Below are 14358 nucleotides of genomic sequence, written 5' to 3' on the forward strand. Positions count from 1 at the left end.
TTACTGTTCCTCCCCATCTGCCCCCCCCCCCCCCAATAATTTTGAGGCTCCATCTTAATGTGATCCTTGATAGATGAGGATCAAAATAAACATATCTTATTTTCAGGATTCTGTAACCTAACCCTTTGCTCATTGCAATAAATATGCTACTTTGAATCTGCATCTTGGTTACCTGATTGTGAGCAGCTGTAACAGGTTAACGCTGTCCAGTAAAGTATGGATCTTTACCCACCAATGCTCTGATTCTGCAGGCAAAGTGTATGTCTCCTAAATTCTGCCAGGGTTGAAGGAGTGATAGGGGAAATGGGTGATTCTGTCAATTCCCCTCTGCACAAAAGTGTTGACAGCGGCTGGAAGAATAACGGAGATCACCTTCACCAAACACTACACATCCACAAATACAGTATCTATCATAAGATTTGGGTTGATTTTAAATCTGGGTTTAATGGTCTTCTAAAAGATCTATGTCCTCACTGCTTTTGAATATAGATCTGGAGTACCGAGCTGTACATAAAAATAGCTCAACTAACAATGTTTACTCAGTGCTGGGGGATAATTATTTTTCATTTCACATGATAACTGCCAGTTCCTCATCATTTCTGGGGAAAAAGGCTTTTATTTATTTAAATTGTAAAATTTTATTAGCTGCCTAGTTGCCACACAGTAACTCTGGGTGACTTAACTAACAATAGGTTTAGCATTCTAAAGAAATCCTCCTTCACCATATATCTAAACTCAGTACCTACCAACTGTTTTTCTAGATAATTGATGGGTTCTGATAGATCAGAACTGAATGAGGTCACAGAAGACATGGGGAAAGACAACTCTTTATCCCCGTGATGACCAGAGATCTGGTGGGTAAAGTATCACCTCTCCCAGATTTCCCTACAACTGAAAGCCTGGCAAATAGTTGCTGTTCAATATTGAGCATTTTGTATTAATAACTCACTGTGCAGTTGGTGTGGTTATATTCTCCATGTGAAGGCTGTTGTTTGGACTGATTCAGATGGTCTGGTAGATACCAAAGGATAGCCTGATTAGACCAGGACTTTGAGACAGTATGAATCTCAGCACAGAACACCATGAAATATTGAAGATCCTAGAAACTGCTCTAACAGTTTGAGAGAGAACATTATTGACTGTACATACACATATATATCTCACAATGCAAACATCAGTACTGTATACCAGGGGTGTCAAACTCGCATTGCGGGCCATATTTTGACGTATTACAGTGTTTTTTGCCTTTGCGTAGCCTAGGTGGGCGTGGCCTGTAGGCCGCCAGTTTGACAGGCTTTTCCAAAGAAAACAACACTAAGCAGACAATATACGTAAAGCAACTCCTAATTTATTAGTACATCATCATAATCATTGCTGTCTTGCTGGCCGGCAGATGTCATTGTTTTGGAAATAACGATGATATCATCATAATCAGTCATAGTGCTTGACGCATTTATGTTGTTACTGGCACTTTCTGCAAAGTCAATAGTAGTATAATGTAATTCAGAATGGCTGTCTGGTATTTTGTAAAAAGTGTTGTCCTGATAAAAAGAGATTAATGTTATTTTTTCCATATTAGAGCTCTAATAATACATATGTTTCCTACACATTAATTTAATTACTATTCTTAATTTGGTTAATAACCTGTAACTAGGTTTATTATCTAATTACAGTTCTTTCAGTATAATCTTTAGATTGGCTAGTCAAGTAATTAAAACACAAATATTAGTTAGATCTAGACTTGGTTAATGTTAATTAATGTAAAACTAAAGCCAATCAAAATAAATGTAAAAAAAATTGTAAGCTAAATGTGTACAAATCTTCATAGTCCAGATAATTAGTTTCATTATGCTTTAAATTTGAAAAACAACAGCAGTTCCAGGTTTGGGCATTTTAATATGTACAACTGCCATTAAAAGTGTGGCTGAATATCCTTTTTCTTCCTAGAATATGAGCCTCAAAAGTATTGCTCACACACCAAATCTAATTGAGTCACAGGGTGAAGGAATCAGTTATCTGATGTCATTAAATTATTCTGTTGAATCCTGGGCTTCAATCCCAGAACTCATTGTTGACAACAGTTTGTTGTCCAAATGGCTGCTGGATTCAGTAGATACAGGTTTTAACAGCCGCCTCTGCCGTTGGTAATAGAGTCCTAGGAAGGTATTGTTTAGACATCTCTGTGGTCATTTTTTATAACAGTCCTCCCCTTCTCTCACAGTTGTAGCAATGCAACCAAGTTAAAAGGATGCAGAAATGGGTAATGTGAGAATCCTGATCCCAGTTTGCTGATTCACTGCAGCGAGGAAACAAAAAAAAATGAAGAAAAAAAAAAAGTCCAGCTCTTCTATTTTCCTTTACAATAGTTGGAGTGCAGAGGTGGGCTGCTAGGGGTTCGCAGGGGTTTGGGAGAACCCCCAAATCCCACTGCTGGCTATCCCCACCCTCCTTTCCTCCCAGGAATCCCCATGCAGTTTGTTTTGGATGCAGGTAAGTGCAGGGCGCACACGGAGGCTTGGGGAGGGTGAAAAATATTAGGGAAGGCTGGAAACGGGCCCATTTCTGGCCTCTGGAGCCTGGAGAGGCTTGAGGAAAGCCTCCAGAGCCCGGCGAGAACAAAAACACCCACCCTGCCGCAGTGCAGGAAGCAGACTAGGCTACGCCCACCATGGCCACGCCCACCCAGCAATTGGGCAGAGAACCCCTTGCTAACATTTTTGAAGCCTACCCCTGTTGGGGTGACTGTAAAAACATGTAAAAACAGCTGCTGCAAAACAATTTAGGACATTTTTACTATGCTAGCAGTGTGAAAAGTAGGTAAGGAACAGGCAAGGAGACATCAATTCTCTAGAAGAAGGATGATCCAGAGCAATATCCTTCATGGTAACTCATGAGAATTCATGAGCCATTCTTAACAAAATTTCCAATTGAATTGGAAATGGCAATTAAATAGATTCAGGCCAGAGGTTAGAGGCATAATAAACCCCTTGTTCTCACAAAATTGTTCCCATGCTTACTAATAATTTTTATTGAACCCTAAAGAAAGTTGACTTTTTAAAACAGTTCCATTATTAAACACTAGAAACATGTAATAACAGTAATAAAACAAACAATTCAAAACGAAAAAAGGTTCAAATGAGAAAGTTTAAAGCTTGCCAGCGAGTGGACCTCAGATGAATAAATCATAACTTTTCAGTCTTTTAATCTTAAAATTCATTTATTTCAATGAATACCTGATCAGAAAGTAAGGAAATGTTTTCAGGTTTTATTGGAAATAAAATGGGAAATCCAAGGAAAAACCTGTCCTATATTCGAGCAATTTATGCTTTTCTTGCACTCAAAAATATGTAAGGAAGAACAGTGATGACAATAGGTGCAGCACCAAGCTGACTTTGCTGACTTTGAAAAGGTAAGTAGATGACCACTGTGATAACTTAAGAAAACCCACATCTATAGACTGAAAAATGAAAAACTCTCAGAAGAAGGTAACAGCTAACCATTTCTCTTTTATGGTTAAAAATAGAAAGCACCATAAAATCTGCAATAAACACACAGGAGACCTGACTTAAAGGGAGGACAGAAGGGTGTAAGGCCATGATGACGAACCTATGGCACGCCTGCCACAGATGGCACACAGAGCCCTCTTTGCTGGCACACGAACTGTTATCCTAGCCTGGAAGATAAATTGTACTGCTCCAAAATCACTTCCTGAATTTCCATGACTGGGGCAGATTGAACCTGAGTTTCTCAATTCCTACTACAAATCCTAACCAAGCAACAGTATCTTCAAATAATTCACTTTATAGATTCCTGTGCTGGTATATACCTCAGCCACATTCCCTTACCAAGCAAGCCTAGAACCAAAAAGTTAAACAAGAAGACTACTTACATCTTTTCTCACTGCATGTCTTCTTCTAAAACGAGACCAAGGTTTTTTGCTGCAATAGAAATATTAAAGAAACAGCTAAAGTGGGCTGAGCAGCCACGGTATTAATGATTTCATTGTTTGAATCAACATTATATTTGAATCTATAAGTTTCCTGAATGTTTTCTTTATGAATTTTCCTTTTGATTTTTGTTTGCTTTTGTTTTTTGACTATTTTAGATTTCTTTACTATCTCTTATCTTGACCTTTGTTAGTTTTATTTATCATTGCAAAATGGTGGAAATATAGTACATTGCTTCTTTCTCTTTCTGCAATTTTCTGCAGATAAAATCAAGACAAAACCAGTAGCAGCATTCTACCCAATTTATTTGCTCTTTTGTGTTCACTAACTTTCTTTCTGCTTTGACTTTACTGTGCAATCTGCTCCTATCTTTTCTTCAATGATTACACTTCCTGCGATTTTTAGAAGGCACATACAGTACCTTGATTAGGTTCTCAAAGTCTTACAAAATAATAAGCATATTTTTATCCTACTGATGATAATCATTGCTAGTGATAGAAAGTCTAGAGTTAATAACAGTTAATTAGTTAATTTTAACTAGTTGATAAAGGCACAATTCTGTTGTTACATACATTTTAAGACAATAAATGGTAAGTTATATTGCAATCCTATACATAATCATACGTGTGTGTGTGTGTGTGTGTGTGTGTGTGTGTGTGTGTGTGTGTAATGGTGAAGTATCTTACCATTGTCTGGTTTTGGGACATTTTTCAACTTCCCAGGGTAGCTTATGGTTCTGGTATCTTCCATCCATGGATCAACCAGAACAAACTGTTTCACTTTCAATCCCAGGCAACATCAGGGGATGAATCAAGGACCTCATTTCTCATCTTTGTCCATTCATTCATCAATCATTCAGTCATTCACACAAATGTAGAATTCGCAACATTGACTAGGTGAAAAGCATAGGTAAACGGCACATACTTCTGCTGGAACATAAAAATAATGACTGTCTGTTTTCAAAATTATCCAGCAGTTATTCATAAGAAACATAGTTATTATGAGTAAGGCTTATTTTCCATATTAGCAAAAATGAAATAAATTTCCAGAAATTAATAAATGGAACAATTTAAATTATATTGCTTAGTAATTAGAGGGAAAATAACACTTTTCTCCAGATAAAATCTAATCTGTAGAATCTTATTTCCCTATAGTTTTAGATATCCCTTCCTTAACAACTAAATTCAACATACTTCAAACCATATAAAATGCAGAGGAGTAAGACATATTTTCAAAGTAGTCTCTACACTTATATAATTATAAAAATCACTTTTCAAATCCTCATAATAGGAGAACATGGACCTTGGCAATTGGCGAAATCTTGGGCACTTTGCCAATCCTGGGAAAACTTGACCTTGGCATTAATTATAGTAATTGTAGGGACACAAGCTTAAAGTGAAACATTGACCTTGAAACAAACTGGAACTTACCTTTTTTTAACTATTTTGTTTCCCATGTCTTCTGTTCTGGTAACACTAAATTAACTTCCCCTTTCGTTTTTCTGTCTTCTTTGGATTGGTTATTGCTGGCTGGAAAGACCAAAAGAAAACTCCTGTCAGAAAGTCATAAGCATTCTTTCACAAGTTCTCTAGAATTAAAATACAAGCATGTTGCAGTGTGGGAAAAAAACGTTCCTCTCCCATATCATCTCTGGGGGTGTCGTTACCAAACAAATGACATCATTTCCCAACAGTATAAGAGAACAGACTGCAATAGATACTGAAACATTGGCTTTCTAATAAACCTACTTACATATCAGCTAAAGTGACAGTTTTTCTGTCACAAGACAGGAACTTCAGCCAGGATTTCTTTAGTAATATGTCTAACTTCATATGCTCATAGTCACAACAGAAAAAAATGAAGTCCATTCCTTAGTTTTTTGCATAACATGTGACAAACCACAGATCCATACATATTCCAACAAAGCCAAAAAATTTAAAGAAATTGAAAAGCAACTATTATTCATTAAATGCATATAATTATAATGAACTAACTTGTTTCAGTCCAGTGAACTTGTATTCATATAGTAGCAGCACAAACCTTTATCATTACAGGTAGTGGTTAGCAAGGCAACCACATTTTTCTTTTTATAGAGTTTCTTGTCAACTGACAGCTTGCGGTTTTAAAGAAAAATGGGCCTCATACCTAGTAGTAAGCTAAAGTCATCATGTATTTACAGCATATTGCTAAGTAACCCATCTCTTTGAAAGAAGTGGAATAGTGAGGCCAGTGATTCTTTTGTAACATGGGATTTTGAAGCTGATTCCAAGTGTTTTCTTTCCATTTATATTAAACATTGGGAAATTCAGAGTAAACTGAATGACCAAAAATATATGACCGAGTTGGAACTACCCTATAGTAGTACATCTACAGGTTATCCTAGATTGCGGAAAATTGTGGGTCCTGGTTCAGAGTAAGTGAATATAGGATTGAGTATATAAAAAAATCAAGTGCCACAGAATTCCCCTAATGTGATTTCGTAAGGACTTTCCCAGAATAATAATAAAAATAGGTTTCACTTCTCTTTAATTTCTCTGTAATAAATCAGGACTCTAAACATAACTTATCAGTGTCTTAACATCATACAGAGTTAAAATGATCTCTGTATTCCTTGTTATCTGTATTCTCTGGACTCAATACTCTGTAGGTGAGTTTTGGACAAACTTTTCAGATTGCTGTAGTCAACCTGGTGCTCTCCAGATATTTTGGACTGCAACTTCCACAGTTACTAGCATCTGGTCCAACAGATTGAATCTAATGTAATTCAAAATAGCCAGAGGAGAGCAAGTATTTGCTTGTTGATTAGCTTTATTGCGTGTTAGTATTATGGACAAATTCATGTGATTAGATGACTTTGAATGGTATTTCTCTGAGATATTATAATCTCAACAGCAAATGTCAATGTTTCTTCTTGTATGATGCCAATGATAGCAGAACAGATTGAATGATAATGCCAGATTCAGATAAAGTAGAGAAAAAAAATATTGACAGCAGGGTAATATCAGATTGTGGTATGTTACTGGGGCTTGCTAGATTATCTGATAAACTAATGCATGACTTTAACATCAAATATGGCTATCACAAGTTAAAATGCAAAAGCTATTCCTCCAGGACACCCTATCTATGCTGGTATGTCCTCATTGCTACTGCTACTAAGCTAGAGAGTTATTTCATGTATTTATTTTTATTTATTACTATTTGTAACTGCACCTGGAGGGGTGCTTAATTAAATAATCTTAAAGTCTGGGTAAGTACAATATTCAGAATACTGCTGATGTGGTGATATAAACTTATTTTGTCATTAAGAATTCATTTTTTAAAAGGTCTTCAGAATTTTGTACATTGGACTTTCTTTTCAGGTGACACAGAAGTGATTCACGAGCCTGTTCAAACTGTTACAACTGGAAAAAATGTGACTCTGTTCTGTCAGTTGGCCAAAAATCATGACATTGTTCAGGTCACCTGGCAAAAAAACCAAACCAACATAGCAACTTACAGCAAGGCTAATGGAGCTAAACTGCTGAGTAACCAGAGCAATATCCATCTTTCCCAGAGTGATTTGACTTTTTCTGGCATCACTTTCAATGGGGTGACATTCAAGGATGAAGGCTGTTATAGTTGCATCTTCAATACATTTCCCTTAGGACCTATTTCAGGCAAGATATGTCTCAAAGTCTATGGTAAGTTATATTGTTTTATCATCTGGATCTTCAACAATTGTCGATCATTTCATGCCAGCAGCATTACCTGTAGCAGTTGTATAACATTTATAGGGTGCAATAAATAGTTTCTCTAAACAAGAGAACAGTTTCTCTGAACTAGTGTAAGTTGATTGCCTCTGTTCCATGACTTAAGGAAAATCTCATTAACTATGGTAATATCAGAAAAGAAGAAAATTTTATTACATGGAGAAAGGGAGAGGGAGGGGGGAGGGAGGGAGGGGGAGAGAGAGAGAAAGAGAGAGAGAGAGAGAGAGAGAGAGAGAGAGAGAGAGAGAGAGAGAGATTGCTTAACTGAATGAAGATTAGTGAAGTATCATGCATTGTATAATTCCAGTATCTGGTTTCCTAAAGGCATTGATATCTATGAGCTTCATAAGGTGATTCAGTAATTTCTAAATGTTTTAGGTGCAGTTCCCAGTTTTAAGCTGTCTTGCCCCATCTCATCCAATCCCTCCTCTCCTTTTTGTTTTTTTTTCCAGTCATGATGAGATTGTAATGAATTTGGTTCTTTTTCTATCTTGTTCCTCTTTCAGCTATGTTATCTTGCATTCTTATCAGTTGTGTGAAAAAAAGCCTGCAGATTCACACCTTGATTTTTAAGGCATCTCTAACACCTTTCCTGCCCCATGTCTATTATCTTCTGCTTCTCTGACCTGTGCTCAAGTGTTTGCTAGTAGGGGGAAAGAATTGCATGAAAGTTATTGTCTAAGAACTTGTTGCTTGTTCATCCTCTGTGCCAAAGCAGATCACTATTGAGAGATCAAAGCAGATAATTATCATACATGGTTGTTTTGCCTCTTGGTTCTTCTGATCAACACATTCCATCTTTCCTGTGTGATTTATCTACACTGCTTACTTGTCCTGTTGTCAGAATGGGCAGGCAACCATTGCTGAACAGCAGAAATGGGTGATGCCACTTTCTATTAAACACTTACTCAACATAAAAGTAACATAGATGTTTTTCTGCTCCATTTCCAAAAGTTCATATTTCCATATTTTGCTAGTTTGGGTGTCTTTGTCCTTTTGGTGTAGTGTATTTTATTTTATTATATTATAAGATAACCCTTGCAGGTTATTGGTGACAGTATTTCACAAAGACAGGAACACTCCTTGAATCTAATGTTTACTATAGCTTATAATATCCTTTAGAGCAGGGTTGTCAAACTCCTGGCCCATGGACCATACCCACCACGTGCTGGCCATCCCCACATCCTTTTTAGTGAAGGGGAAAAAAGTCCTGATACGTCACCTGACATCATCGTGACAATGTGAGTTTGACACCCCTGTTTTAGAGCTACTGACACCAGGTATGTTCGATGACTCATATAACAGAAATCCAGGTGATGATTAGAATTAGAAATCTGAATTGTTTTGTATAATAGGCTATATTTGGCTAAAATAGGATTCAGTAATTTTTAATTCATGTATTTTTCCCTGGGGGACCACCATATGATAGCATAATATTAATATATGGGTTTTTGAGGAGGGATTATATCAATTATATAAAAACTGTAATTATGTTTTGCAGGACACATTTAGTTGTGTAAATCAGCCAATAAAACTTCAGATTTTAGGCCAGGTTTAAGTAATAGATATTATGATAACATTTTAATCATCATTCCTTCTCTGAATCAATAACAATTAATTTAACAATTGTTTAACATAGTCATAAAAATCTATGATACTTGCCTTTTCTGGCATCTTTTGCAGCATCAATAAACAAAATAAGGCAGTTTCACAATACAAGAACAGATGGTGTTTGTTTAAATTCTAGGGTAAAAGTAAAGATTCTCTTCATCCCAGCTCATCTCCTCGAAGTTATAGGCATATATTCATATCATTTCCCTGGTAACCTTATGGAAGTGCTTGCTATTCTTTCAGGATGTCCCCCCCCCCCCCATATATCACCATAGCCTCCAGCTGTAAACCTTTTGGTAGTCTCCCACCTAAGTGCTAACCAGGTCTTACTACGCTAGTTTTTCAACACATCAGCTAATAGATACCGCTATGCCATGGAGTTTTGCATACTATTACAATAAGACACTATAAACTCTCCTTTCTTTTCTGTGACAATTTCCATGATTACAGTATACAGTACATCAAAAGAATCTTTACTTGAAATCCCTGGAAACTTCCTAATTAAACAGCTAATAGTGGGAAGGAGGTGGGGAGGTGGCTAATATTGGGCAACAGAAGATCAGTCATATCAACTCCACAGTTTATCCACTTAAACTGCTCCTGTTCTACATTCATGCAACCTGATTCTTTGCTGTTTTAACACAACTTTGCTTGGATTGAAACCCTTTGGCAACAGTTTACAAGATAGTTAATTCAAACTATAAGGTGACAGATCTTCCTACAGTATTGGGCAATACTGCTGCTGCTGCTGTGCCCTCCTGTTTCAGCAGCAACCAAATCACTTGCCATCCTGTGGGGTTTAGGTTGGGAAACCTAATAATCATAATCAACTCATGGCAGTGAACTCTGTAATTTCTATATATGATTGTGAGTAACTATCAGTTATAGGTATTACTATTTAATCCAGCTCGGCTAAAAAGAGGTGAATCATTGCTGACCATATGCACTCAACAGCAATTCAATATGTAGCATGCTACCTGGATATGTGTTCTATCTATTTTATACCTATACTAGACCAGATAGTGGTAGCTAATCAGGTCTACATACAGTATCTTTCTAGGATCTCTCCCTTCTTTCTCACCATAATGGTCCATTGCTAATGAGGAAATCATTCCCTTTATTGCTCTCTCCTCTCTACTGTTGCTTAATAAATGAGTAATTTGGTTAATACTAAATACCATGTCAATCTAACTCATCAGAAGCAAGAATAATTGAAATTTTCTTACTCCCAAAGCACAGCTATAAATATTAATTGTGCAATTTGTTTTGAAGCTCTAACAGAACCTGAAATAAATGTAAGACAAGTTCCAAATCCAGAAAATAAGGAAGAAATGAGAGAAATAAACTGTTCAGTAACAGGAAGACCAACTCCAGTAATTACCTGGAAGATGAAGAATCCTCTTCAGATAAAGCCAAAATCACATATGATTCTGCACCCGAATAAGACTGTAACTGTTATCAGCACGTTTACTCAAGTCTTGTCCAAGACAGTCTCAGAAAATTCAGTAATCTGTGTTATTCATCATCCATCTTTAAACACTTCACAAGAGTTGACGTTACCTGAAAACAAGATAACAAGGTGCAAACCAGGTGGGTTTAAAGTCAGAAAATTCCTTTCTTTTCCTTTCCTTTCTTTTTTCCTTTTCCTTTCCCCTTTTCCTGCACCCACTCTCTTATCTCTTGTCTTACCATAGTTTGTCTTAGAAGTTACCTACTATTTTTCTTTGCAAACACTTTCTTCATGTGCTTATTATTTTATGAGCATATACAAGTGAGCCCAAAGGATGTCAGTCATTTCCTTGATCAAATCTATAATTCTGTAAATGTGGTTTTTTTTAAACTAGACTTGCTAATTTTACAAAATACCAAAAAACCCACTTAGAACAAACCTACTTTCTCAGCTTGTTTCTATTACTGATGTATTAGAGATTATAACTTGCAGAATTTCTAATTGGCATCTCTAAAGGCAAGCCATTTCCCTGACTTAGACAAGTAGATAAAGTATTCATTGTAAAGAATGCATTTAAAAATTGTATTTCTGTAGAAGTATATTAGGAAAAAACCCTCAGTATATGATTTCTAGACTTTTCCCACTCATATCATTAGTGCTCCAATTGGATCCATCATCTGTATTAGAAATGTTATATTATGGTTATCCTCTTGACAACACTGAATGGACTGGATCTAGTACAAACTATGTCCCTAGGATTCTTTTATAAAGCCAGATTTTAATGCAGTTCTCTGAGCACCTGATGTTTTCTATTCCATCTTTTATTATTATTTGATAAGCTAATTCTTATTTATTATTTTCTCTTTATAGCCCCATACAAGCATCAAAGAATTGTTATTGCAGCTATCTGTTTACTGGTTTCCCTATTTCTCCTGGGGTTATTTATCTTTTTCATATACCGGCGAAGAAGACAAATACTAGTAGAAAAAGAGCAAAATCTTCCATGCTGGGTAAGGCTCAAATATATCCCATAGTATCCATGGAACGTTTAAATGCCCCAGCACAGTAAGGTCAATTACATTGTAGGAGATAATTAGAGCTAATTTCGACTTCAGTCCTCGATATATTTCACCAACAGATTTTGCTGACCCAGATGAGCCACAAAGTCAGGGGATATAGCTGAATATATCTACATATATACCCAGGATCCTCATGAAGGAGATTGGTGAAGGAAGGATAGCCAATAGGAAGCAAGTAAGAAAAGGCAGATCTAGACTTTCAATATTGCTTTTTAGAGGCACTGAGGAAGGCAGGATAACTTTTATACAAATACCGTAGCTGATTGGTACACCAGGTAATATGATATAATTGTTGAGTGTAGAATTGACATTTCTACTCACACAAGCAATAAAAAAAATAATCTCTATTTCCATGCTAATTTTGCCAGCAGAAAAATAGAATCTGCAAGTGAAGTGATTCCAATCCATAAAAGTCCCAAGCATTATTAGCAGAGTACTTCAAGTTCTATAAACAATAAGCAGCTTTTTCTCAGCTGAAAATTCTGTTCTAAACAGATTATAATTTTACAGTCTAAAACTTCTCCTTAATTCATCTTTAAAATGTGTTATTTTTCTGCCAGGTCGTTCCACTTTGTTCTAGAAGAACATTATGTAGAAAAAATGGCTGCACAAAGAAAAAATCCCCTGTGAAATCACTCGCTGAAGGAAAGTTTCTGGACACATGAAACATTTCTCTTTTTTTTCAGTCAAGTTTTTTATTTATATATAAATATTTTGACACATGAAACGTTTCCATATAAAATATGAAATCATATGATGGAAAGGCATGAACACATAGCTCTGAGGCTTTGCTCTGAGCACTGAGAGAAACAGGCATCCAGCAGGCTGGTTAACGCCTAAAGACTCTCTCTTTGCCTTTTAATTAATTTTTCACATTCCTTTTTTAAATATCCTCTTTTAAATATTATGTACAGTTTTTATGCTTTTAATATTATATTTGTATACTGCTCAGACTCTTTCTGTGAGAGAGATGGGTGATTCTTAAACATGCTAAATAAATAAATAAATAAATACTCCTTATTCTGGATTTTTTTTCCAAATTAGATATTGCCTATGTGTTTACAATCAATGTTTATGAGCTGTATTCTGTGTAAGGCATACTGATAACCAGACATTAAGCTAAATAATATAGTAATGTTAAATAAAAATATTTGTTTGGAAATTAAACTATTGTTTTATTTACTACTTATTCTATTCCTTTCAGCACTTGGTATTTGGAAATGATAATTTGTAAATAATTTCATTTATGACAATTGAAATGATCCTTATGGTAAAAAATAACACAGGACAGTAATACAACTTTGCTAAAGATACAATTCCAATTCCATTACAGAGTTGTAAAAGATGACTTATGTTAAATTTTGAAATAAAAGTTAAAATGCAAGCAACAGAAACACACATGCACACAATTACAAGTTCAAGAATATAACAAGGTCACTATTGAAATATATTAATTATATCAATAGAGACCGATTGAAAGCTGAGCTGATTCAGAATGTGGTGGGGAAATAGTTGTGGTTGCCCCTTCATGTGTTATAAAATATTTCTGCTAAGTGAACTGTACTTATGTGAAATTCAAGGTGCTGTTTGTTATCTATAAAACTTGAATGGCTTCCGGGCCTGAATATTTGTATTCTTGCCTATCTTCAACTATGTCTACGTATGTACCTGACAAGTTATGACAGGATTGACATGTTTTGGATCCCTGTCTATTAATTCATGTTACATCACAGAGCCCCATTTTCTCTCTTCTCAAGCTCCATTGGCCCTCACACTGCATTATTCAAGACAGTCTTAACTGCTTCACTCCTTCCACAGGCACTAGGCTTGGATAGTGTGTGAATGTACCATTAGATCATAGAGATTTATTTGAGTTATCTCTTCACACAGGACAGCGTTTTTAATGCTTGCAAGCTATCCAGAGTGTTGTCAATATGGCAGCCACAGAAACAGAATGAGTGGATGTTATCCATTGTCTATCATATGTAGTCTGTGAGACAGTAAAGTCAAACCAATGAATCAGTAATTTTTTACTGTTATGATCACTTCTGTTATTGAGTTAAATTTATCATTGTTTTTAACTTTATTGCAAACTATTGAAAGACCTTATATATTGACAGTATAGTAAATGTTATGGTATTAATAAATAAAAATAAACATATAAATATTTTTAAAATTATTTATACAGTTTAGATGTGTATATGACACAGCTGAGAATAAATAGAAAACATCAATATTTAAAATGCTACTTGCAGCTCCCTTTACTTGTGCCAATCCCTTTTTTATGCTTATGTTAAAACAGTGATGTCTTATGCCCATTGTACCTTTTGAAAAAACCATTTGATTTTCATAGAACAAAGAAAACCTGTTTGTATGATGAAAGCCTGAGAGTTTTCACTTGAAGCATAAATGACCTGGTTCAAAGTATCCTACATTTCAAAGTATTCCACATGATGCGTAGAACATTCTAGAAATGGCTCTAATGCTAGGAAAGATAGAAGGAGAGAGAAGAAAACATGAAC

General features: G+C 35.7%; 1 protein-coding gene across 1 annotated transcript; it reads left to right on the forward strand.

Moving 5' to 3' along the window:
- Positions 1–6897: 6897 nt before the first annotated feature.
- On the forward strand, positions 6898–12501 carry CD200 (CD200 molecule). Its single transcript, XM_032219787.1, has 5 exons — positions 6898–6958; positions 7307–7627; positions 10580–10897; positions 11628–11767; positions 12397–12501. Exons 1-5 carry the CDS (start codon positions 6898–6900, stop codon positions 12499–12501), a joined length of 945 nt encoding a protein of 314 aa, XP_032075678.1.
- The last annotated feature ends 1857 nt before the right edge of the window (positions 12502–14358 follow it).

The sequence above is a fragment of the Thamnophis elegans genome, chromosome 6, assembly GCF_009769535.1.
Source record: "Thamnophis elegans isolate rThaEle1 chromosome 6, rThaEle1.pri, whole genome shotgun sequence".
Taxonomy (NCBI): Eukaryota; Metazoa; Chordata; class Lepidosauria; order Squamata; family Colubridae; genus Thamnophis; species Thamnophis elegans.